This window comes from Ambystoma mexicanum, chromosome 4q (genome assembly GCF_040938575.1).
Source record: "Ambystoma mexicanum isolate Mex_15411 chromosome 4q, UKY_AmexF1_1, whole genome shotgun sequence".
Lineage (NCBI taxonomy): Eukaryota > Metazoa > Chordata > Amphibia > Caudata > Ambystomatidae > Ambystoma > Ambystoma mexicanum.
Genome location: NC_090928.1, coordinates 449,314,736 through 449,340,892, shown reverse-complemented (window position 1 = coordinate 449,340,892; position 26,157 = coordinate 449,314,736). Strand labels below are relative to the sequence as shown.

Here is a 26,157-nt window from a genome sequence, read left to right as displayed (position 1 = left end):
CGCAGAGACCAGTGATTGGTTATTACTACGAAAGACAGATCAGAAACGAAACTGATACTGGTTTTTTCTTTACCGAGGATTCCCAGCCTGACGACGGGGAATATTCATGAGCATGTGAATCCATGCCAGACCCCATGCTGGAGAAACAGACAATTGTCAATGTTCATCTCTAAAATGTTGTAATACAATACACCTTTATCAAAATGTTGGTTCTCAGATATATAGTGGTGGGAATAGTATAAAGATAATCAAGCCCCAACAAATTAAATGTTTTAGATACATGTGCAAAACGGGGTAAGAAGCTAGTACCATGCATACTGCAGACAACCTGTACACAATTTCTCTATCTGTGCAGCAGGGGGTTACACCAGAGCTGGAGTCAGTAAAACAAAGGTTTTAAAAAAAAACCACAATCCTGTCAATTCCCTCGCAGTGCAACTCAAAGCGTAAAAAGGCATCTGGGGGATTTAGTGAGATTCAGCAATCATTTGAAAAAGTGTCATGCCTCACTCGCCTCGCTCACCTTCCTCCCATGGTAATCGGAACCAGTACGCATTCAGAACGGCAGCAAAACCGTTCTACACTAGATGGAGGCTCTTCAATTCCCTCCCGGCAAAACAGCGTTGTATTCCAGCACCTAATACCACGTGATGACGTTAGTCGCGACGTGAGTCACGTGACTACTTGGAAGTATTTAGGTGCCCTTCTCTAATTACACGCCACTTCTGATTGTTGCCATTATGTTTGTTTCCTGAAGTCGTGGTTAAAGTTCCCTAACATTAACCGCAGTTGTTAGTCATCCGTGTCCTTTGACATCAACAGTTGATCATCCTGTGCAAGACTCGTATCCCGAGTCGTTTCCTTTCCTAATTACGGTTCGTGAGGCGGACCCAACTCATGTGTACGTTTCCTGGTGTAAATGCGAGACCATCAGCTTTCTATGGAAGCAATTGAAGTCGGAGCACGGCGGTAAGCTTCCCAACCCTTCCAGAAGATAGGTGAAAGTTTTCATAGCGGTTTATTCGCTACCACGTTGCTGGATACAGAGATCATCAAGTGAATTTCACTAATTATCACTGACTCGAGCGTGACTTCCTGGTTACGGGAGTTGAGCATTTTGGAACTTCAGGCGTTTTTCCTGCTATTTGTTGTGCAAACATTATTTCTTTATAAGACCATTTGCTACTACATACCAGAGAGGAGAACTGTTTCATTTGTTGTGCAAACATCATCCCTTAAAAGACTAATTTTGTACTACATCCCAAAGGGGATTAACTTGTTTTCTAGTGCTAACCTCATAACCATTGACTTAAAGGGCAGATTGGGTACTACATCCCCGAGGAGGACTTTTGGTTTTTTGGACGCTTTAAGAAGATGCCAAATTTATGTAGTATTATCATTTGGGCACAGAACTAGTGGACGCTCTCCAGAGTGCACCTACCCAACCCTAGTTCGACCCTCGTTCCGTTCAGGGTTAGTTTCCTACTAACATTCCCTTTCCTTGTCGTTGTCTTCTTATTGTGGACTACTGCACTGGATTATTGAGCTGGATATTTTCTATCATCAAAAATACTCCTAATAAGTGAATCATGTCAAAAAAACATTGGGCCTCATTACGAGTTCGGCAGTGTGGCCAAAAATGGTGGCATGGCACTGGTAACGTAATTACCAAACCACCAAACTACGGGTTTGGAGGTAAGGCAGAGAAAAAACCTCCAGCAAAATGCTGGCGGTAATTCCTCCGCTTTAGAGTAAAAAAAAGGTCAAATTGGCAGAATTACCTGCTGGCGGAATTGCTGCCAGTGATAATTCTGCCAAAATCCTAACACCGCTTACCACCACTTGTAATCCAGTGGTAATGCCACTGGACCAAGGGATAGTAACAGTAAATCCGTTTGGTGGTATCTCAGCAGTTTTACTGCCGAGATACCACCACACTTGCATTGAGGCCCATTATCTTTTTTCACAAAATATTGAAGATTACACAAACCCAGTGTTCTGTCCTATACAACGGTGACGACAAGCTCTAAATTGTATACACCTTTAAGGCCAACATCACTATCTTGCTGCCATCCTTTTGGTGGAAGAGGTGCTGTTGAAAGATGGCAACAAGATACAATTGTGGGAATCATCCTTTGGAATTAAGAGTGGTTTATTCCAGAAACCAAGAAAACATTTGAAATAAAAATGTGCACAATAAGAAAAAGAGCCAAAAAATAAGGACATGACAGATCTCACCAGTTTATTCTTTGTTGCCTTGAAACAGTCCGGACATTTTGTAGCCCTAAAAGAAACAAACATTAATAAGTGACTAGGAGAACTCTGCGCTTGAAGTCAAGCTGTGTCCTAACGTTCTGCCCAACGAATTGCCATCTAGCATGAGAATGTCAACCCTGGGACAAAAAGTGTGTATTCATGTGCATGCGATGGGTCGTTCAATACACATGCTCAGGACTGCATAGACTTCATGATTAAACAAAAAATTGGCAAAAGTGACCAACCCTCATTAAAGGTTATGCGCTGATAAGGTGAAGCCAACAACCATTTCATTTTAACCAAACGTCTGCTCACCCGAAAATTCAATGTATTATTAGGATTATATTAAAAGGTTGCCTCGAATTGCGTTTCCATACATTTGTCTGCCATGTCTATTTACTCAAAATATGAAGCTGATGTATTCAATAAAAAATATACAATTATGGGCAGATGATTTATAATTAACTTGACAATATACACTGTTTTGCTACTCAGTTGAACGACCAATTATTGTATTGACTCTTCTGCTGATATTCCCAAATCCCCCTTTCCTCCTGATTAATTGGACGACCCGGCTGAAGGATAGAGCCAAAACATCTATTGCACAGCAAAAAGAAACAAAATTGCATACTGGCTCAGGGACATTGTCACTCAACAAAACCACCCTCCTTGTGGCTGCTGGCTTCTTAGACCTCCGTCCTTTCTCTCCATGTCCACCTACAGGGCACTGTCAAGAGAGGAGGCACATTGTGTGCATGCACAGTATGCTAGAGGATGGATTACTGATAGTGTAAGGAGAGGTAACCACTTAATTACCAGCATAGCCAAACACATTTTAAAAAGATCATGTTAAAAATGTGCATTAGTCTTGAAGTTTAGATCCATACAGTTCTTGTCACTGGTATTGGATATTGCGGCCAAGACACAGTGTGCCCTTTGCCGCAATACAATTGCCTGACCATCGCTTGCAAAATAATCACTTTCTTTGTTGCCCCCACACTGCTCTAATAAGAATAAAAGAAAAAAGAAGCAGTGGCAAATCCATGGGGTCTGACTTTTATTGATGTGTTTATGGATGGCGAGACGTTTGGATAGATGGTTGATGAGCGTGATTGCTGAGATGGATACAGGATGTCATTTTGTGTAAGGATCTCATAGGGTGGGTATATTTGTGGGGACAGGAAAAAAGGTTAACAGCAGGGGCTGATAAATGGGCTAATATGTGCGTTTGAGTGTGATTGAATGAATGTGATTAGATAGATGGAGGTATGGATGCAAATAGATGGATGGGAGTGATTTTGTGATGGATGCATGGGTGTGAACGTGTGGTTGATTTTTATTGTGTTAATCGAATAATGGGTGAAATAGGATGCAAGGGTGTGACGGTATGCAACCGAAATGCAGGTCAATGGCAGCTGTTGATCATTTCCAAACCAATGTAGGGGTAAAACACTTTCTCCCTCAAGAAAATTGTTTCAATAATGTCTCCTCTGAAGATAATCTATCTTTCAAATGTCCATTCTGCAGGCCGGGACCTTGACATTTTTAAATCATGCACAGGTAGCCCCGTGTGACTCCACCACATGGCGCTGTGTGGGCACGCCTCATGACTTCCACCGAAAGTAACAGTGATCAGGGTATTAGTGGTACCACCTTCTGAAAGCTCAACAGTTCCCGGATACACTCCACTGCAGATGGTCGCTCTGCAGATCTCCTGAATAGGGACCCCCTTATGAAAGCAGTTGCAGCTGCAAGAGCACTGATGGAGTTCGCCAAAATTCCCTCTCGCCTAACAATAGTTCTTGATGCATGCTACAATCTATCTAGAAATGGTCTGTTTGGTCATGCATAATCCGACCTAGCTATATCAAGGTTTGAGTTGGTTCAATCCGTTATGTGTGGGCACCCACTCTGCCCTACGGGGTAAAAAGCAGCACGAGATACTATGACATATTAGAATTCCCCTCATATATGTAACCTACCCTAGGCTGGACAAGGGCTGTTAGTAGAAGGTAGTGTTAGAATGTAGCACCTAGAGACGCGTGTTGCGTTATACACTTGGAGAGCAATCTATACTGCAATAGTACATCTAGTGCTTTAAACAGGAAGTGCTCCGTGCGTTAAAAGCCTGTATTTACTTTACATTTGCATAGCAGCCTCTTAGTGAGGTGTGTGTTTTTATGTTATTTTTCATTTATGAACATATGTAACCATTTATTATAGAAGAGCACCTAAAAGCTTGATTGCTTACTCAAACATACATGCATGTAAACATGCTAACATATTTAGTTCAACATAGTCTACGCATGCTTACATATGCACCAGTATGTGCAAGCAAATTCATTTTTATTCCCCATAAAAAGGATTAAACCGTCTGCTGAGGAAACCAGGGCACTTTGCAAAAAGGCCTCAACTTCGTACCTAGAAGCACAATACTGTTCCAAGCATCTCACTGTGCAATGATAATGTGGGTAGACACTCAGAGCACCTTCGTGAGGATTGACAACAAGACGAGATGCTTCGAGCGCCTTGCGAACAACTGATATGATGCCAGGCACTAAGATTTGTTATTATAAAGGGTAAGTGTCTTTGTAGGATGTAGGGCAGGGATTGATGCCAGATAACATTGGTTTGCATTAGAAGCTGATGAACTGGATACTGAGTGACATGGAAGTTTATGTGACAAACCTAGCAATGTCGTCACTCCTACCCTGGGGAGAACCTATCTCAGGTGGACAGGGAAAGGCAAAAGCTACCCAACACTCACCCTGGGGGTGGCTGTCTGGGGGAGGACCACATGGGGGGAGGCAAACCCCAGGGGAATGGATTAGACTTGCTGGATAGAACAGGTTATCTGCTTTTCCCTTGCTCCCTAATACTCCTTTACCTTCTCAAATTCTGCAGGACATACTATACTGTTGCAATAAAACATCCAGATATGACGGATGGTAAAGTGCATGCTGTTAGGGAGAATTCTCATTGATGGCTAATTTCCCTCACCTAGTGAGTCCCCCAGCAGCTTTGCTGGACTTCTGGAGTTTATTTATTTTCCACTTGGTAATGAGCTTTTCCCCTACTCTTACCTGTGTTTTGCCAGGTCTATTTCTCTGTTTTTGTGATTGTGGACTTTGAAGTACACCACTTCAGTAGCCCCCTTCTTTCGTGTGTCACACAGCACCTTCAGTGACGTGGCACAGGGTTGTCTTTGAGACTCAACCCCCCCCCCCGACTGCATTTCTGAGGCTGACTACAGTCCCCCAGAAAAGGGTAAAGTCACCATTAACTTTACATAGTCAATCTACCACAGACCCAGTACACCCCATCTTCTATGGAGTACTGGAAAGGGTTACTTCATATCCCTTTTCATCTGTACCTCCTAGAGCATTGTTTCGCTTTTTTAACATTTAGACTTGGGTGGTGGCAGTGGTATCTACCCTAACTTTACTACCGCGATTATATTAGAGTAACGTGGTATTGTTTTAGGCTATTATATTAGCCTCAAACATAAACCCACTTGACCAAATTGTCTTTCTTTTGGCTCCGGTTGGGTTTATTCGTCATTTCTTTTTGTTAAAGTCCTTCTTGTGTTTTACTTTGCGCGGCAAACCAGGTTCGCCTTCTTTGTTCACCATCTTTTGGCGACTTCTGCCCAGAAGCCCTCCACCAGGCGCCTGGGTGTCTGGGTGGGATGAATGTGAGGGAGGGGTGTAGTCACCCCCTGCACAGGGTATCCTAGGAAACCCAAGTCACACTTTGCCATGATTGGCTGAGGTGGTTGTCCTGGCTGAACAACCCCTCTGCTGGGTGTTTGACAGCCAGGCTGTGTGAATGGGGGTTTCGCACATAAAAGGCAGGTCTCTTGGACTAGAAGTCTGAGTCGCCACTGGAAATACAAGGAACCGAAGAGAAACAGAGAGAACGACGACTGCTGCAACTACCCCATCCCGGTGAAGCCCTGCTGCAGTCCTGAGCTATCTACCCTTCGACGACTAGAGAACATCCAGTCTGGAGTCTTCTTCCCTTGAGCCTGGTGGGGATAACCAGCTTATCTTCTTCAGCCAGAGGTCGCCTTCGTGGTCGAAATCGCTGCACACTGCTGTAGTGGTCCGGATAGCCACCTGAAGAACCTCTCCTGTTTTTAAGGAGCGCACCTCTTATTTATTTTCTCTGCTCCAAGCTTTATCCCTGTGTGGTGCAGACCCCCTTCAGACGTCCTCCACCTCGAATCTTCAGGAACCGTAAGTCTGCGGGACACCAACAGGAACAACTGCCAGGGCACCAGCTGCACCATTGGAATAAGGTACTGTGTTCTGCTTGAGGAAACAGGGTGAACCCCTTTTCTTCCTCTTCAAGGCTTGCCCTTGTCTTCGCTTCTTCTTATAATTTTTGCTTCCGAACATTGACAATATCGAAGTACTCTTGGCTACGTTGAATCGTGAACTGTCTGACTGTGTGATCTTCGGCAACAGGTCCCCGGTGTCACTTAACCCTGGCTCCAGCCCTTTGACTCTTGAACTCCTGTCTCTGAGTGTTTCTCGATTAGGTCTGCCTAACCAAAGTAATGCCTGTGATTTTTACCTCCAACTCCCTCTGGGTATCTCAGGTGCTAAGTGTGTTTTTGCCCCGGTAGCATTTCATGTCACGGATACGCGTTTAGTTATTAGACTGAACTGTCAAAAAGTGATCGCAATCGTATTCGCGGTAACATGTTTTGTTCGTAACACCGGTCCATTCAAACACAGGGTACTTACCTTGAGACTTACTGTACAAAGTGAATTGGTTAGTTGTAGTATATTTTTTGTGTGGTTTTAATCTAATAGAAGTGTAGTGTTTACAACAAATGGTTTAAAAATAAATGTACTTATATTTTTCTACCTGAAACCTTGAGTCAGTGTTTGCTTGAGTCACAGCAATTGTGGTCCCTTTGTGTAATATCTGCTACTGCTCATATGCTCTTGAGATAAGCCTGGCTGCTGCGCCACTGCTACCACTCTGACATAGTAGTATAGGCTTGTACCAAAGGTAAAACTTGGATTGCCACCTGTAGTCTTAACTGTGTGTAGTGGTCCCTAAGGGCACTGCACGGGATTCTGCCTAACACATGCCTATCCCCAGTTGATTGATAACAAAACTCTTTCATATTCCCATAGGAAATTAACTGATAGTACTGAGAGGAGGAGGAGAGTGGAGCAAAATAGATTGTTAGAGCAGGAGAGCAAGAGGTGCGCTATAGTTGTTGTGAGGCTCTGACAGGTGCCGGCAGATTTAAATATGGCACACCTGAGAGGAAGAAAAATGTCCTTCCCAAGACCGCTGGTTGGGAAATCTGGAGGACGCAGACAGCCAGGGGGAAGGCTTGAGGAGACGATGCTTGAGGAAACCCTGCATAGAGATTCTGTGTAGGTTTTGGGAACGAAGGATGAGCAAATACCCTTCAGATGCCACAGGAACCATACTGCAGCAGAGACGTCAGCCGCATGCAATGACCAGCGACTGAAAGGAGGGAGAGGCAGAGAAGCAGCGAGACTGGCAGACGCTGCAGCTAACTTGTTCTGACGCTGTTCGGAAGGCCGGGAAGGAGCGGACTGCGGAACGCAGTGCAGAGGAGAGCCACACCATGCAGAGAAGCAAAACCAGGACAGGTTTACTGCGTCTCTGTCAACAGCAGCTGGAGCTGCTGTATGCTGACGGAGGGAAGGCAGAAGCAGAGTGGCTAGCTGAACTCATCGTTAGTGAGCGGGACGAGGGCAAAGCTGTGGGTGAAACGTGAGGAACACCGAAGCAGCCACAGACCGGTAAGCCTGGGGAGAGTGAACAGGTTACCGGGGCGCTTCCGGGTGAATACAGCGTACAATACACAATGCTTGAGAGCCCAAGAGAAGGAAGTGAAACAGTTGATAGCAGTAAAGACAGCATAGTTGATATCAATACAAATATTGTTAAGAGTACAAGAAGGACAGTGAAACTGATATGAACATTATTAAGAGACACATTGCTAAGAGACAAAGCAAGAGAAGTAAAACTGACCCAGACATTGCTAAGAAAGGGTCGGTGACCCAGCATATGAAAAGGATTGGTTTCTAGATACAACAGAGAGTGAATGAAAGGTGGATAAGCCCTGGCAGGATAGTGAACCAGGCGATGTGCAAAAGCCCTGGCCGGATGGTGAACCAAGCAATGTGCGAGTCTGAGACCCGCACGCAAGTAAAAAAGTGTAACACGCTGGCAGGCGAGTAAACCTGGGGCAAGAAGAAGAGTACGAGAAACCAGGGATTGAAATCCCAATCCTAAATGTTCAAACCACGGAAAAGGGAGGACTTATTACCGTTTCTAAGGCAAAGTCATAAAGTTGCAATACCCTGTCAGGAGTGTAAACCAGGGAAAGGGAAAAGACTGAGAAAGTCCAGGGGTCAATACCCCTTGGTGAAGTTGTGAAAACAGTAACAAGAAAGTTCTATATGCTTCAAGTAGGATCCAAGGGAAAGGCATTACCCCTTTAACAAACCATTCAAGAGAACTTTGTGTATTCAAGAGAATTATGTGCTTTCAAGTCTGTACTTTAAGGCAATTCAAGCTAAGAGCATTTCCCCCTTGAACAAAATTGGAACTTTAACAAAGTGTCATTTAGACCACTAGAGGAAATCTAGAGGAAGGGGAGACCCCTTTCATAGTGGAACTCTATTCTTTTGTTTTGCTGCACCTTAGAACTTTATGTTGGTAACTTTGGAAAAGTCACAAGTGTTTAGTTATAGAAAACCCCATGTACATTATATGAAGTTTATATGAAGTTTAGAGTGTAAGGGTCAGTTTAGGGAATTTGGACACAGGACAGAGGACGCTTTATGGTTTAACATCCTATCACAGATGTTCATTAGTTTTGTTGGGGCGGGGAAACCCGTCATAGAATTAGGGATAGATAGGATTTCTCCAACCCGTTTTCTTTTATGCCAAATAAAAGTCTGTAACCCAGAGTCAAATGCCACTGTGTCAGAGCCTTACTCTTGAACCATTACATTTTTAATTATTAAGGGGTTTCAATTTAGACCCTATATAAATGCCATGAAAAGCCTAGCTAGCTAGATGACAAGCTGAGACAAGGGGAAACTGTCAGACACAGCACAGGGGATGCTATGCCTCTTTTAAAAGCCTGCATCTTATAAGTTGTATTGGGGTTTTGGTTGAATGAGCACTGCTATGTGCTGCGCTTTTCCTGATTGATACATTGAATGATGTGTTTTATAATTTTCTGCATTTCATCTGATTGATGCTTTCTTGATATATGCTTTCCATCATAGTTTGAAACTTTGAATTGAGGGGTATTTTGGAATTTACTTGGTGTTGAAGCATGGATAGGGCTTTTGGGTTTTGAATAGATGTTTTGTATATTGGTTTGAATACAGAAATAGGACTTGTAGCCTATAGAAGAACAAGTTACTTACCCCTGGTAAAGTTCTTTCGACTGTATGTTCCTCCCACGTATTCCTCATCTTTAGACATCTTCCCTTGCAGCTGATTCGGAAAACAAATAACGTCAAAGGGCACTGTGCGTCGATGCGGTCGATTCGATGGGCTTCCATCTTGATGTCGATGTCACCGTAGGTATATATAGCACGCGCAGCGCCTGATGACTTCAGTTGTTTATATGGCTTCCTTTTGCAGTAAAACTAGTGTTAGTGAGTCCCAGACAGTCCCAGACTTTGAAAGAGGGTAAAACGAAATAACTGGAAATTCTACAGCGGGGTAGGTTGGGAGGGGCGATGAGGAATACAAAGGAGGAACAGTCTAAAGAAAGTTACCAGGGGTAAGTAACTTGTTCCTTTTCCTTGAATTGTGTCCTCCCACGTATTCCTTATCCTTATATAGACTCCCAAATCAGTGTTAGGTAGGGCGTAAGAATTTTCAGATTCGTCATGGACTGAAGGCAGGAGAGCTTTCTCAAATCCTCTTTCCTGGTCAGAGGATGAGTCCAGACAGTTATGAATTGTATATGTATAATGGTGGACCAAGTGGCTGCCACACAAATGTCCTTTATAGGCACCGCCGAAAGCAAAATCTCCATAACGTCATCCGGGAGTGTTAAGAAAGATTTCCCTTAGGTGCAGTTTTCCCTCCATTTATGAACCCCCCCAACCTTTTTGCTTTTGTTTGGCGTACCTAACCTGACTTTTCCCAGTGGAGCTGGACTCCTCTAGGCTTTCGCTCATTTGTTATGGGGAAACTGACATATCCTTCAGGCTTTCAGAACTGGGAAGACATGCACTACTTACCCTAAAAGCATTTCTGATGAGTGTATCTGCTTAGATTTACATGCTGTGCATATAGTCCGACATCCAGTGGTAACCGCGGAGTATTGCATCTTCTCTTTCAAGAATCGAAAGGGGACGTCGACATGGGCATGCCTGTAACACTATCCCTAACGTGACGTGTAGTGTACCCAAAATCCCTCACGCGTTGAGGTCCCTCTGATTGTATTTTTGCTGCCATGAGGGAGCTTTATGACTATTGTGAGTACAGAAAAGAGAGAAAAAACAGTAGACGTCTATGTTCCTTCCATCCGAGCGGGGCAGAAGGATGGGTGCATGTGAATCTAAGCAGATACAATCATCAGAAATGCTTTTACGATAAGTAATGCATGTCTTCTGATGCTTGTTAATCTGCTTGGAATCACATGCTGTGCATAGACTAGCGAGCAGTACCCAGAGTTGGAGGTGGGTTGTGAGAACGAACAGTAGCGAAAAGATGTCTTAGTACTGCTTATCCCACCTGAGAATCAGACCTAGAATGAGTGTTTAGGCAATAGTTTTTTGTAAAGGTGTGTACAGAACTCCAGGTTGCCGCTTTGCAAATGGACTCTAGGGGAACATTTGCAATGAATGCTATGGAAGCCCCTGTGCCTCGAGTAGAGTGTGCTCTAGGCTTGAAAGGCAGTTCCCTCTTAGCAAGAGTGTAACAGAGTGTGATGCAATTGACAATCCACCTTAAGATAGTAGATTTGGAGACAGGGTCTCCTCCTCTACCCGCTGCCACTGAAATTAAAAATTGATTTATCCCTCTTAGTGGTCGAGTTCTTTCCATATAGAACATGACTACCCTGCGTACATCCAGTGTGTGCAGGCTTCTTTCTCCCATGCTTGAGGGGTTCTGAAAGAACATTGGTAGTTCTATGGACTGGTTCACATGGAACCTGGAAATGAATTTAGGCGCAAACCGAGGGTGAGTGCGCAGAACCATCTTATCTCTGCGTACTGTAACAAAGGGGTCTAGAACTGAGAGGGCCTATAGTTCACCGACTCCCCTTATGAAAGTAATAGTTATTAAAAAGGCAGTCTTGTAGGTGAGAACCTTAAGACTTGCTTTATGCATGGGCTCGAACGGAGACCCCAAAGGTCTAGTCAACACCACATTTAGGTCCCATCCGGGAGCCGGGTTAGAAATGGGAGGCTGAATTCTCTTTACTCCCTCGATGAAAGCCTTAATAACTGGTATCTTCCACCACAACACCTTCTGTTGTGACGTAGTGTAGGCTGAAAGAGCAGCTAACTGAACTTTTAGAGAGTTAAAAACCAGGCCCGAGTCTAGTAAATGAGTCAGGTACAAGACAATATGGGTAGGAGAGCAGTCAATGGGGTTGATGCTCTTATAATTGCACCAGATAACAAAAAGCTCCCACCTACTGGAATAGCAATATATTGTACTAGGTTTCCTTGCCTCTCTGAGTATGTCCATACATCTCTGAGCGAATTGCAGGTGCCCAAACTCTATGACCTCAGGAGCCAGGCCGCTAAATTCATTGTTTGCGGGCATGGGCGAAGTGTCTCCCCTCTTTCTTGAGACAACATGTTGTACGGGCAAGGCAGTTTCATCGGAGGAGATAGGGACATCTCTATCAGATGAGCAAACCACGGTTGTCTGGCCCACATGAGGGCCACCAATATCATGGTGACTGGTTCCTGGTGCATCTTGTGCACTATCTTGTTGAGTAGGGGAGTCGGGGGAAAAAGGGTAAACAAATTTCCCTGACCATGTGATTCAGAGTCTGTTCCCCTTGGAATGTTTCTGGGGGTACCTGGAGGCGTAGTCTTTGCATTGAGCATTTTCCAGAGTTGCGAACAGGCCGATCTCTGAGAAGCTCCATTCTGCAAAAACATTGGAGACAATGTCTTCGTCTAATCACCATTCATACTCCATGGGAGTTTGTCTGCCAGGAGATCGAGTTCCCCTGGAACATGTTGTAACAACAGAAACATGCGTTTGAGAGCCCACTTTCAAATGTTCTGGGACAGTTTGGACAGCCCTGGAGAGTGAGTGCCCCCTTGCTTGTTTAATAGTACATGGCTGTGGTGCTGTCTGTAAGGATCAGGACCGTCTTTCCTTGCAGTTGTGTCTGAAAGGCTTTCAGAGCTTTGAATATCACCAATAGTTCCAACAAATTTATGTGGTTGGATGCTAGCTCTGAGGACCAGACTCTGTGCGTCGTTTGCTGAAGCAGGTGAGCCCCCACCCCGTGAGAGATGCGTCTGTAGTGAGAGTGGCGTCTAATGCAGGTGTGGTGAAGGATTTTCCTTTCAGGAGGTTGTATGGGAGGACAGGTCCAAGAGACCCCCCTCCCCTGCAGTCCCCTCCTTGTGATGTCCATGACTCGTCTGGGGACCCCCTGCCACCAGGGCCCAGGTGGTGGGTGGACCACTGGCCGACACATGGACCAAACGTACTGTATTAGGCCAGGTCCGGGAAACCATTTTGAAAACCAGAACGCCATCTTAAGACATGATTCCTCGTGCACTGCAGCACGGCTCCCACCTACAGAGAGTCCTCGCCTGCCCCTGTTGCCTCCGCTCCCTGGCAGATCCGCTGAAAGCCCGTTCCCACGAACAGTCAGACATGAGCTAGTGTTAGAGCAAACACTGTATCTTTCACCTTCCGCAGTGCATCATTATCCTCAGCGTGACCCGGGTAGCGGAGCTGGCTTGGAAAATAACTGTGGATTGTCCTCGATGAAACAAAAGCCTCAATCTTATACCAAGAAACTGTTTATATATATATATATATATATATATTGCATTACAATGACATCCCTTCTGCACGACCCCCTTGTCAAAAACCTACAAACACTGTAAGAATAGAAGAATGTGTTATTGTGTGACAACATGGTCACGATACTCAAACACCCCTAAGTTATGTGCAAACACTCAGTGCCCCTGGCCTCCTACGATGTGCTTCTCTAGGGGTAATTATGCCATGACTACCCTGATGCTGCTAGAGTGCAAAGGAACACAAGCGCGACAGTATTATAAGCTCATGTAAATTGTTTAAAGAGATACATAGAATGCCATCAAATGTGAATGTACGAGTTTAACGTGTATTACTGCTGTCAACCATATTGGTCTGTTGCTCCTGCGTGCGCCACCAACCCTAATACTACCTCACGTATCGTGTTTGCCATATAATGTAAGAGCTGCTATTTGTGCAAATACTTACCCTGTAGTGATTAATAGAAATGTTGGTATAGTTAACATGTTTTGAAATTACTATGTAACGGTGCAAAGAATATAGACGTGTAACCCTTTAGAAAACCAATAAGCATTATACATTATACGAATCCCTTTGTTTTCAACATATTTTGCAGCATACGAGAAGAGTATCATCGTGGGCATATCCAAGGTCACTTCCCCTCCCTTCCCATTGAAGCCTGCCAGAGAGAGCAAAGGCCCGAGCTACACCGCCTCACCTCCCCCAATTCGGCTGTAGCCGCTTCAAGCATTCATGTTCCCCCGCAGCATCACATGGCCACGACCAGCCACCTGAATTATTTACAGCCCAGCAGTAAAACCCGGCCATAACCAAAGGCCAGAGGTGCCCCCTCATAGGTCCCACCAGTTCACCCCATATTAATGGCGCTTGTAAAACAAGACACCTAATATTGCACCAACATTGTGTAAAAGCATCTGTCATTACTTCTAACGAGACCTAAAGCTCGGACAGCTCACCCCGTGCCCTGAGACCCGACCCCATGGCCCATGATACCTAGTCAACAGGAAAACAGTAACCATGTATTGATGTATCGTCAAAGTATTCCACCTAATGTGCATTCCTCCTGTGTTGTATTAACCTGTAGAATAACCTATTGTAGGATTTACAGGACAACTGACATTGCAGCATTGAATGAATGGGGTGTGCCTGGCCATTAGGGCAGAAAGCCAAGAAAGACGTCCATCAATGACACTGACCACGCCTGGCCTGACAACACCTCCCGGATGAGCCCAGCTGACCTGCTCACCCCAGGTTGGCACCCGGCAATGTCCACCAACCACAAAGCGACGCATCACAGCTGCACATATAGTTAGTCGACGCCACCCAATCCCCATGTACATGTGCCCCCTTTAGTGGGTAGGTGCCTATGACACTTTTTGTAAGTATAAAGCCTGTCTTTGCGATTGTCAGACAGAGCGCTCTCGGAGTTTGCAGAGTTCTTTGCATGCCCTATTTGACTTAGATGAAACTTCCATTAAGCTCACCCGCAGTTGGTCCTAGCCTTATTCCCATTGTGGGAGAGTCCATTATTGCCTCTCATTGCGGGGAGAAACGTGCTATTTGGGGACGCTCACCTTCAAGGTTTTCCCTCGACCACCACTGCAGAGAGAGAACGAGGGCTGACGAGACAATCACTAGATCGTCCCATTGTCCGCTGGCCTGACACCACTGGCTGTTGAGCCACTCTTGCATTGGACGCATGCACAACCGCGCGTGAGGAACCAAAGAAATGCAGGACACCATAATTCCAAACAGTTGCATGACCTTGCGTACCATCCCCTCCCGACTGGCTACATATGGAGGGATTTTAAACATGTTTTGGACCCTCTCGTTGGAGGGGAAGACGATGCCGTCCCTTGTTCGAATTAGAGCACCTAGGAACTGCTCGGCTTGACTGGGGTCTAAGCTGGATTTCTTCTCGTTGATGGAGAATCCCAGGCTGAATAAGAGGTCTATCGTCTTCTGAGTGTTTGACAGGCATGTTCCGTAGGAATCCCCTGTTATTAGCCAGTTGTCGAGGTAAGGATAAACTGGGATGGATAATATGCACAGGTGTGCTGCTGCCACTGCCAGTACCTTGAACTGATAGTGCTTGTCTTCTATCATGAATCTGAGGTATTTTCTGTGCCTGGCAACAATGAAATATAAAAGTATGCATCTTTATTGTCCAATGTTGCCATGTAGTTTCCCTGTGTGAGCAAGGGAATTACTTCCTGCAGAGTGACCATACGAAACCTTTGAGGTTTGACAAATTTGTTTGCTTGGTCACAAATATAGTACATGGCGCACAGTGAGATATTTTTTGGGTACAAGGAAGTACACTGAATAAATACCTTTGTTTACCTGTAGAAGAGGTACGACTTCTATGGTGCCCTTTTCTTGCAGGATCTCAACCTCTTGTAGCAGGATGCGCAGGTGTGCCGGCGTCAGGCGTCTTGATCATGGAGGTCTGAATTGGGCGGTCCGGCAGAATTCTATGCAGTACCCGTGGGCGACCGTCTTGAGTACCCACTAGTCTGTTGTTATCCCCTCCCATGCTTGAAGAAATGATGTTAGCCGGCCCCCGACCGGGGAGACATGGGAGGGGACCCGTATCTGCTGGTCATTTTTGACCGGAGGCTGGGGAAGAATTTCGGCCCCTTCCTTTTCCACGTGGTTGACCTCTTTGGGGATAAGGGGTGGTGTAGCTGGTTCCCTGCTGCAAGGACCAGTTATTTCCCGAACCATATTGGTTGTGAGGGAAGCGTTGGCCACGAAAGTAACGTCTTGAACCGCTCCCTCTCCTTGTGGAAGTTCTCTGGGTGATTTGATCCAGGGCCTTGAGGGTGTTGTTCGCCTTTTTAGCTGTTTCAAGCGCTTCGTCAACAGCTTTGCCAAATAAGTTAGTCTCCTCCACTGGCTTATTTATTAGTGAAGCATGGGTTTCTGGTTTCAAACCCGAGTTTCTTAACCATGCGTGCATCTTTAAGAGGGTACCTTGTGCCAAGGTCCTGCCAGCTGTTTCTGCCACATCTAAAGTATTTTTGAGAATACTCTGATTAGCCTGGTTGCACTCAGCTACAATGGAAAGCAGGCGAGCCAGCAGTGGTTCCTCTTGGAGCATATTCCATTGTGCTTTTGAATAGCTAGCCAACAAAGTTGTGTTATTAGCTATCTGAGTGGAATAAACTGCGGAAGTTGTGACCCTTTTCCCTAGTGCACATAACCTTTTGACTCCTTATCAGGGGTGCTTCCCCTGTGGACAGGGGGACCCCAGCCCTCTTCCTGGTTGCAATTACCACCAGGGAATCTGGAGTAGCATAACCCCAGATGTAAAGGGGATCAGAAGAGGAAGGGCGAAACAGTTTTTGTACTCTAGGATTGACTGCCCTTGTAAGGGCGGGTGTCAACAAAGAAGGAGTCAAGCGTTTCTTGATTGAGTTCAACAAAGGAATAGCCTGGCCAGCCGGTGGTTTTTCCTTCAGGATGTCTTCGACAAAATCAGCCTCTGGTACAGCTTTCTGAGTAGCAATTGGGAAATGTTCAGCTGCCCATCTTAAGTTACCGTTAAATGCCATCTGGTCGTCAACCGGGGAGGACTGTTGAGTGGGTGTGGTAGAGCGGGAATCCATGCACAGGGCTTCAGGTTCCATTGTTGGAGAAGGTGATGCCCATGGCTGAGTGTCCACCCAGTCGTGGTTGTCCTCCCACCCCTCTGTGGGGTCAATGTGCTCATCCACAGGGTCCCCTCAATGAATATTCATCCTGGTTAAATTGGTCCACAGGGATCTCATCCTCAGTGAGGTCATAGGTCTGTTGTTCCAGAAAAGGATCAAAAGTATTTTGAAACTTTGCAACAGGGGAAAAACAACTCTCTTCTCGAGGTCTTTTGGCTGTGGACTTCTCAGAGTTCCACAAACCTTTCTAACCTATTCATACACCCCTCAAACTTCTCTCTGATCCATCTTGAGGAACCAGAGGAGTCTAGGGGTGGGAAAGGCTCTTCTAGTTGGTCTACCGATGGAGAACGTTGACATTTTTCTTTTAACGTCGAAGAAAGAGACTCAGGGCCCTCTGAAAAGTCCTTTTGAGGTTCTGACGGCTGTGGCGTGTCTTCTGACATATCTTTAGGCCTATCTGTAGGTTTCGATGAATCCTTAGGCCTATCTCTAGGTTTTGACGAGTCCATAGGTTTATCCTTAGGTTTTCATGAGTCCTTTGACCGTTTATTCTGATTTAACGCCGAAACAATCCTAGCGATGCTTTCGGTAATATCTGATGTCATAGAAGAGTGTTTGGACTGGGCCTGCAGTTGTGCGGTTGTTTTCGGTGTAGCCGGGACCTTCTGTTCCGCTGATGCCTTGTTCTGATGCGTTTCAACAGACACTTGAATATTGGTGGTAGCGCCCTTTGATTTAGACTGCCTGGTCACATGCCGCAGCTGCGGTTGCGGGACGGCTGCTGATCCTGTCGATCGGCAGCCCGTTGGTGTGATGGAGCGCTTCGACAGTTTCATCAAAGAACAACCAGGGGCTGTGTCTTTAGTGTGGGAAGAGTGTGCGTCCTTGTCGCCAGGATGTACAGTCCCTATAGCAGGACTCACATCGTGTCTGTTGGGGCCAGGGACGGACGACGCGGAGTGTGAGCGCTCTGCCGTGAGGTCAATGGCCTTCGATTTGGAGCCCTGGTCGTCATTAAGCCCCTCGTCACACTCGGCGGCAGAGGAACTACTCTCAGCCTGCGACATTCCGTAGGCCGCCCACCGCTTAACACAGCACTCCTTTAGGGTCTTCGGATGCAGGAGCTTATAACAAAGTTACTCACTGTAGTGACTACCTTACTCCTATTCCATAGTCCCCTTTCCTTCATACTTTTGGGACATTCCGTCCCGTGGAACGGGACCGGAGCGCTTTTGTAAAAAAGCATCAAATTGAAAATGTGTCCTTCTCTTTTTACGCGGGGTATCGCACGCGACCATAAGCCCGCCCTCCTTATCTCTGCCTGCGCATCACCCTTCAGTCCTTTTCTATCGCCAGGTCTGAGACCATTTAACTACGTCCCGTCGCCTTTCCTCCATACTTTTGGGAGATTACCAAGCATTCCTTACAGAATAACGGGTGGACGGAACTCCTTTACTGAAAGAGGTTTTGAGAACAGCTTGCCCGAACTGAGCATCAGCCCTGGAGCTCAGGTCTAAGCAGTAATGTTTCACAAAAGCTGGTGGGAAAAGCCCAGGCAGCGGCCTTGGCAACGGTTCGATGTGTTTACAGAGCGACCACAGGCAGGAGGCAATGAGGGGAAAAGCATAAGCTTTCATGTTGACCCACGAGCTGCAAAAAGGACCACCTCTGGCGTGCCCCCATGCTGGAAAAGTTGGAGATGATATTGCTGTTCATCTCACACTCGTAAGCGATGCCTACTGGTTCCTGAATTAATCTGCGGTCACATTGAGTTGACCCGGGATGTGTGGAGCCTGGAGCCAAACAATATACTGGATGGCCCAGCCCGAATTTGCATGACAAGATCCACAAAGTCTGTGTCGCCCTGCTTGTTGATGTAAAACCTCACTTTAAGGGAGGTATTCAAAAAGGCAGCTATGGCCCGCAGAGGCTGGGCCGTCATTATCACACACCAGGGGCGAACTGCGTCACAGGAGCAAGTGAAGCAATAGTCTTCCCAGGGGAGTCAGGGGCCTTGCGTGCCATCCTACCCTTGAACAAGCAACCTCGGCAGAGCCGGTACTGGCAGATCTAGGGTGTTTACTAGACACCTCAGGGGCTTCCCCAGAATTAGCCTCTAGTGGAGGATCCTCGGCAGAGCCGGTACTGGAAGGTCCATGGAACGTGACCGCCTTCCTTCGCCCCTTCAACAGAACTGGTATCACCACGGCCGCATGCACGGAAAGGCTTAGGGATATACCTTACAGCCAGGACTCTCTATGAGGGACTCTCAATTCTGTTGGTGACCGGTTTAGCCCCAAGCAGGGGAACCTCAGGTTTAAGCCTGGTTTTATAGCCACCTCGAGAGGGGCCTCGAGCCAAGACTCGGTACAGTTAGCTCCAGATGGAGAAGCCCCAGGGTGAACCCTGGTATCCAAAGCCACAGCAGACTGTGGTCAGCCTTAGCCCCAAATTGGGAACCTTAGAAGAAGATCTGGTATTGGGAGACCGCTGCAGGGCCCCTCGGAGTAGTTTCCGGTGTGTCTTGCTGAGTCGAGACCAAAAAGAGTACCCAAATCTGAAGTTTTCTGCTCCCACGGAGTACCGCAGATATTTCATATGCAGGCTCCAAGTCAGAATGTGCAGTTGCGCATCCTGGAAGACAACCACACTGAGTCAATCGCCCTTCCAAAGAGAGGACTTTATTAGGCAAGGGCGTGATCAACTTGAAGGGTGGGGTAGGAGGAAAGAGCAAGCGAAAGATGAGATTTGTCCTCCCACCGAAGTGTTGTGTGATCGACAAAAAAATATAACTTGCTGATTTTTCGGCAGGGAGATGATCTGTCCCTGTAGAGGAGGCTGATGGCCAAGAGAAAAACCAACCACCTTGCCGCTGATGCTTAAGGCGGGGCTACCAACAGAAGTTTCAGATCGGTGCACACGGCGTCCCTGAAACCCCCTGTTCCCAGAGAAGGATTGAGTCTGAGACCCTAACCTCTGTGTACAAGGGGCCTTAGCTGTAGCGGCCGCCAGGACCAACAAACAGGTCCCTGTTGTCCACATAGCGTGGAAAAAACTGCTCTGCCCCAAAGGAAAAGCTCCCAGCACCAGTCGACATTAAAGTTGGTGTAAGGGAGGTATCCAAAATGGCTGCCGTGGACCAAGGAGGCTGGGCCGCCATTTAGTCAACACCTGAAAAGAACTTAGTCATTGGAGAAATGAGGCAACTGTCCCCTCCGGGGAGTCATGGGACTTAAGAAACACTTAGCCTTGAAACAAGGAGCCTCAGCCGATCTGGTGCTGGCAGATCTAGGATGTTTAAGGGACATCCTAGGAACTGACCAAGAATTATCATCCAATGGAGGAACCTCGGCAGAGCCGGTACTGGAAGGCCTGCTGCTGATCACCTTCTTTACCCCCTTGACAGAATTGGTACCACCACACACCGAGCGTGGGAAGGTTGAGGAATATATCATACCGACAGGACCATTAGAGGATCTCTCGACTCCGTTGGTACTGTATTTAGAGGAACCTTGGGTTTTAACCCGGGACATATAGCTCCCTCAAGAGGGGCTTCGAGCCGTGGCTTGTTGTAACAAGCACCAGAAATGGAGACCTCAGGGCGTACCCCGGTATCAGTGTGGAAAACTCCAGAAATGGAGACCTCAGGGCAAACCCCGGTATCCAGAGCCAAAGACGAACTGAGCTGAACCTTAGCACCCAAATGGTGAACCTCTGAACCACGTCCGGTTTTGGCAGGTCCACTGAGGGACCCTCAGAGAACACTCTGGTGCGCCTATTAGGCCCCTGAGGCACCTCAGGGGAATTCCTGGTAACAGAGCTACACACGCCCCTCCCGGTCATGGAATACTCTCACCGAGCGGGGCTGTTCATCGCCGTCCTCATCCTCTTAAGACTCATCCCAACGAGGCGGAAACAGAAAACCCATGCCTATCGCCTTAGGTTTTGAAAGAAAAACCGAATCGGAGCCGCCGGGGACGGGGTGGAACAGGTGTGAAAAGATGCTCGAAATACATCCTCATAGGGTCAGAGTGCATGAGCATCTGAAACTTCCCAATAAACTCATCCACAGCCGAGGGTTTAGGAGGATGGTTGCTAGGAGGGTCCACCCCCGGCCAGGTCCACATATATCAGAGGAGGAAAAGCAGGAGGAAGCGAGACAGTATGAGGCAGCGGAACCCATGCACACCGGTCAAAGAAGGGCGGAACGGGTTACTATTGCCGAAAGGAATGCTCCCAGCACCAGACGTTGCGAACGTAGGTGTAAGGGAGGTATCCAAAATGGCCACCGTAGGCCACGCAGGTTGGGCTGCCATTTGTCGCCACCTGAAGAGAACTGCGTGACATGCGTAGCTGAGGCAATTGCCTCCTCAGGAGAGTCAGGGTAACACTTCAGCCTTACAAGGAACCTCGGCAGAGGCGGTACTGTGTGGTCTCGGATGCTTAGTCGACATCTTTGAACCAGTCCCAAAATTAGCCTACAACTGAGGAACCTCGGATAAGCCGGTTCCAGAGGGAATGCGGTCAGCCCTCTTTGCCCCCTCGACAGAACCGGTACCACCACAACTCTGAGCGTGGGACGGTTGAGGACAATACCTCACCGACAAGACGCTCAGAGAAGGCCTCTCAGATCTGTTGATATAGACTTTAGCCTCCACAAGAGGAACCTCAGGTTTCAACCTGGTACGCAAAGTTCCCTTAAAAGGGGCCTCGAGTCGGGATTTGGTACAGACTTTAGCCGCCACAAGAGGAACCACAGGTTTCAACCTGGTACATAAAGCTCCCTTAAAAGGGGCCTCGAGTTGGGACTTGGTAAGACTTTAGCCTCCACAAGAGGAACCTCAGGTTTCAACCTGGTACGTAAAGCTCCCTTAAAAGGGGCCTCGAGTCGGGAGTTGGTACAGAATTTATCTTCCACAAGAGGAATCTCTGGTTTCAACCTGGTTACAGCGGGGAAAACTCCAGAAACGGAGACCTCAGGGTGAACCCTAGTATCCCAGCACCCAGTCAAACTGGGCTTAACTTTAGCACTGTGATGGTGAACCTCAGAACAATGTCCGGTACTGGCAGGTCCGTCAGAACCCTCAGAGGAATCTCCGGTATGTCTGTTAGGCCCGGGGGCACCTCAGGGGAAACCCTGGTGACAGAGCTACAAGAAAGGCTCTTAAAGTACTCCCTCATGGGGTCAGAGTGCATAAGTCTCTGAAACACTGCTAAAAGGGTCATCCTCTGACGAAGAGGCTGCCAGGAAGCGAGACCGTATGCGGTAGTGGCATCCGAGCACGCCAGTCATAGGAAGGGCGGAACGGATTCACAGTGTTGTGTGGATAAGGTTGTACACCAAAAAGAAGGTTCCCAGCACCCGCCAACGATAGCATGGGTGTGAGGGAAGAATCCAAAATGGCCACGGTAAACCACGTGGAAACGGCCGCTATTTTGTGAACATCTGAGGAGAACTGCGTCACATGTATAGATGAGGCAGTTGACTCCACAGATTGGTCAGGGGACTTGACTGAAATTTTAGCCTTGACACAAGGATCCTCGACAGAGCCGGTACTATGGGGCCTTGGATGTTTACTGGACATCCTGTCCCTTGAATTAGCCTCCAAAGGAGGAACCTCAGCAACGCCCGGTAACAGAGGAGTTACAGTCGAAGACCTCTCCCTGTGCCCCCTCAACAGACCCGGTACTTCCGCAAGCGCGGGAAAGTTGAGGAATCCACCTCACAGACAAGACCTTTACAGGCCTCTCAGTTCTGTTGGTACACACCTTAGCCTCGCTAAGAGGAACCTCGGAACAGAGTCTGGTCTTAATAGCTCCCTCGAGAGGGGCCTCAAACCATGGTTCGGTACAGGAAGCCTGAACAGAGGCCTCAGGGTGCACCCCAGTGTCTGTGTGGGAAGCTTCAGACAAGGAGACCTCAGAGCGAACTCCGGTACCCAACGCCTCAGCACGAGTAGGCTAGCTATTAGCACCTGAGCGGTGAACCTCGGATCGTGATCCGGTATAGGCAGGACCCTCACGGAAACCCTTGGAGAAAACCCTCGGTACGCCTATTAGGCCTGTGAGGCACCTCAGGGATAATCCCGGTAGCAGAGCTTTTGAAGGCCCTCCCGGACCTGGAGGACCCAGGGAAGGAGTCCCCCGGCCGGGGTGCCCTGAAAAGTAAAGAATTTACCGGGCGTCTCTTCTTTCCCTCAATGAAGAGTTGAAAATATGATGGAGGAACCTTCTGGAAGATTTCCTCTCACCTACGAAGACAACGTTGAAGTTCCCAGACTGAAAAGGACTCGCAGAAGAAACACAAGTCCCAACGGTGTCCGGTCCCAGACACTCCAAGCAGAGAGAATGGGGATCCGCCGTAGCGAAGTGACGCTTGCAAGAAGAACAAGTGGCAAATTACAGACACTCCAGCATAGAGGGAGGACTATGCAACTGCAGAACCAGAGCACGAGAGAAGGACAACGGGAAAGAAAAAAGGTCTTCCCGGTGATGCTAGTGCGTCCAGCCCCGACCGCATGGAGAAAAGGACTGAAGGGCGATGCACAGGGCTGAGCTAAGGAGGGCAGGGTTACAGCTGCGTGCGGTACCCCATGTAAAAAGAGAAGGACACATTTTCAATTTGATGCTTTTTTTACAAAAGTGCTCTGATCCCATCCCACAGAACGGAATGTCCCAAATGTATGGAGGAAAGGGGACGAGACGTAGGAGTACAAGGCCACACAGGCCACTTCGTTGTGGTTAAGGGGAAGACACCTATTACACTTGAGGTGTTTGTCTTTCCAAGGGAATTTGGCCTTGCATGAAGGACAAAACCTAAATGGAGTCCTCTCTAAAGCAGAGGAATAATACAGTGACGACAAGACCAAGAGAACAAAGAGAGAGGAAAGGGAAAGACATTCTTAAAAAGGAAATGTCCACCCCAACCCCACTCTCCCTACTGTGTAGGCCAGCCAGCAGGCCCAGCCACGTGGTTGGCAGCGCCGACCGGATAACTTTCCGTCAAAGGTCCGTGGAGCAGGCTTCGGCGTAGGTCAGGAAACAGTCATCGAGTTAAGGGATGGCAAGATAATATCTATTAACGACCAAAGGTCGAAAAGTATAACAATAGCAATGGAAGCTCCTCATAAGGCGACCAGTACACTGGATAAAAAAAATTATCTGAGAGACCTCGATGCGTCACAGATTTTGGGTACACTACACGTCACGTTAGGGATAGTGTTACAGGCATGCCCATGTCGACGTCCCCTTTCGATTCTCGAAAGACAAGATGCAATACTCTGTGGTTACCACTGGATGTCGGACTATATGAACAGCATGTGATTCTAAGCAGATTAACAAGCATCAGAAACTATGTTTCCGTTAGTCGTTGACTATGATGCCATTTATTGGCAACTTTTTATTTATGTGCCAAGTACCTCACATTACAGCGCATAGGGTTTACAGTAACGCACATAGGGGTCCTTTTGTTTTATGGCCCTAGACACCCTCCAAGGATTGTTTGGTGATTGTACAAGTGAGCCTAGGACAAACTGGTAGCAGCAATTTACTTTTAAAGTATGTTTACTTCTTTTTGATGGATGTTAGGCAGAAACCTGTGCAGTTCCCTAGGGACCACTGCAAAAGGCTTAAGACTACAGGTGTTGGCAGAAAACCCAATTGGTAGCAGTCTGTACCACCCAGATTTACCTGGTAGCTGTGGCTGAGCAGCCAGACTTCTCTCAAGAAGAGTTAGACAGTGTATAGAGTATACAAGATAGGTACCAAAATACAGTAGCACAAGCAAACACTGACCAGAGCTTTGGTATCAAGTATATAATTATGTATTTAAAGACACACTTAGAAACACTCTAGCACTATTATTGTAAGCAAGTTCAAAAACACAGTCACTATTAATATATATACATCCCTTATTCCTTATTAGACAAGTCTTAGTTAGCACCACTTATTTCCAGACAAAGGTGAGCGCTTAACTAAAGATGGCACTCCAATAAGTTAAGAAAAAGGGAGGGAAAAGGTAGAAATTAGGAACAGCACACAACACAATACTTTAGAAGCACTCAGCAAGGCAGGAAAGTCAAAGTCTACTTGTGAGCAAAAGGTTCAGAGGCCAGGCTCCCTCTTAGAGTGAGAAGAACACCAATGCGCCCAAGATCACACAGTTTAAAAGGCTGGGAAAGTCTTGCAGAGAGTTTAAAAAGGAATCAGTTCAGCTCAGAAAAGTTCAGTTAGCCAGCCTAGAGCCAACCCAAGTGGTAAGATGAGGATTTACGAGACACCCCACACAGACAGTTGCGAGGGAGGCCAGGTGGACACAGTACCTTGAAAGTGGAGAGAATCCTCCAGCGGGGTCAGTTGTTCCTGGCAGTGGGTGCAAGTCGCGGCAACGTGCAGAGGAAGAGAAGATCTCGACGTGGAGGAAAGCTGAAGGTCGTTGCACTGCCAGGGAAGAAACCAGCCGCGGAGTTCTCCGGTTAAAAGGTACTACCCTTTTTTTCGCGGTAGTGGTAAAACGTGGTATCCCGGGTTGCCGGGGTGCTTGGCACAGGCAAGGTGGCCACGAGATGATCCGGGAAGGCGAAAAGGCGGGCAAATTGGTTATCCCTACCAGTCAAAGGAAGAAGACTCTTCGGGATGAAGATCTCCTCTGTCGTTGGAAGAAGTGGTGAGTCGGTTCAGCAGGGCTCCACCGGTGGTGTCGTCGTTGCAGGTCGGCTCAGCTTCTCCCTCTTTGGATTCTTTGGTCCTGTGGCGACATCTGAAGTCCCAGTCCACAAAGCCCTGCTTTTATGCAGAAAACCCCCATTCATCAGTCCTAGCTGTCACTCAAACATGCTAAGTGGTGAGCCGGTTGGCTCACCACTGGGCCAATCACACAAGAGTGCGACTTGAGTTGCCGAGGCAACTCAGTCCAGGGTGCCTAAACCCCCCTCCCGCACATCCTGTATACCCAGACAGAGTGGCACCACTTTTGGAGGCTTCTGTGTAGAAGCCCGCCAAAAAGTGGAACAAAGGGCTCGACTTGGGCTGGAGTTACAGAGGCGAACACAAACGCCATTTTAAAACCGAGTCCTGGCGAAAAGACTCAACCGGGGAATAAATATTAAATAAATAACCCAGCAGTATCTTTAACATTGCACCAAAAAGTGGTGCGTTTAAAATGAATGGGAAAATCCCATAGTAAATATTCTTAAGGAATATTTTGCGTGGT

General features: G+C 47.2%; 1 protein-coding gene across 4 annotated transcripts in view; it reads right to left on the bottom strand.

Annotated features, from left to right (window-relative positions):
• Positions 1-26,157, bottom strand: part of PUS10 (pseudouridine synthase 10) — a 1,772,971-nt gene that overhangs the window by 891,647 nt on the left and 855,167 nt on the right. For all 4 annotated transcript variants that reach the window (XM_069608030.1, XM_069608029.1, XM_069608031.1 and 1 more), the window contains one exon: positions 2,239-2,284. In XM_069608030.1, the coding sequence (XP_069464131.1) occupies positions 2,239-2,284 (46 nt within the window). The remainder of the gene's footprint in view (positions 1-2,238; positions 2,285-26,157) is intronic.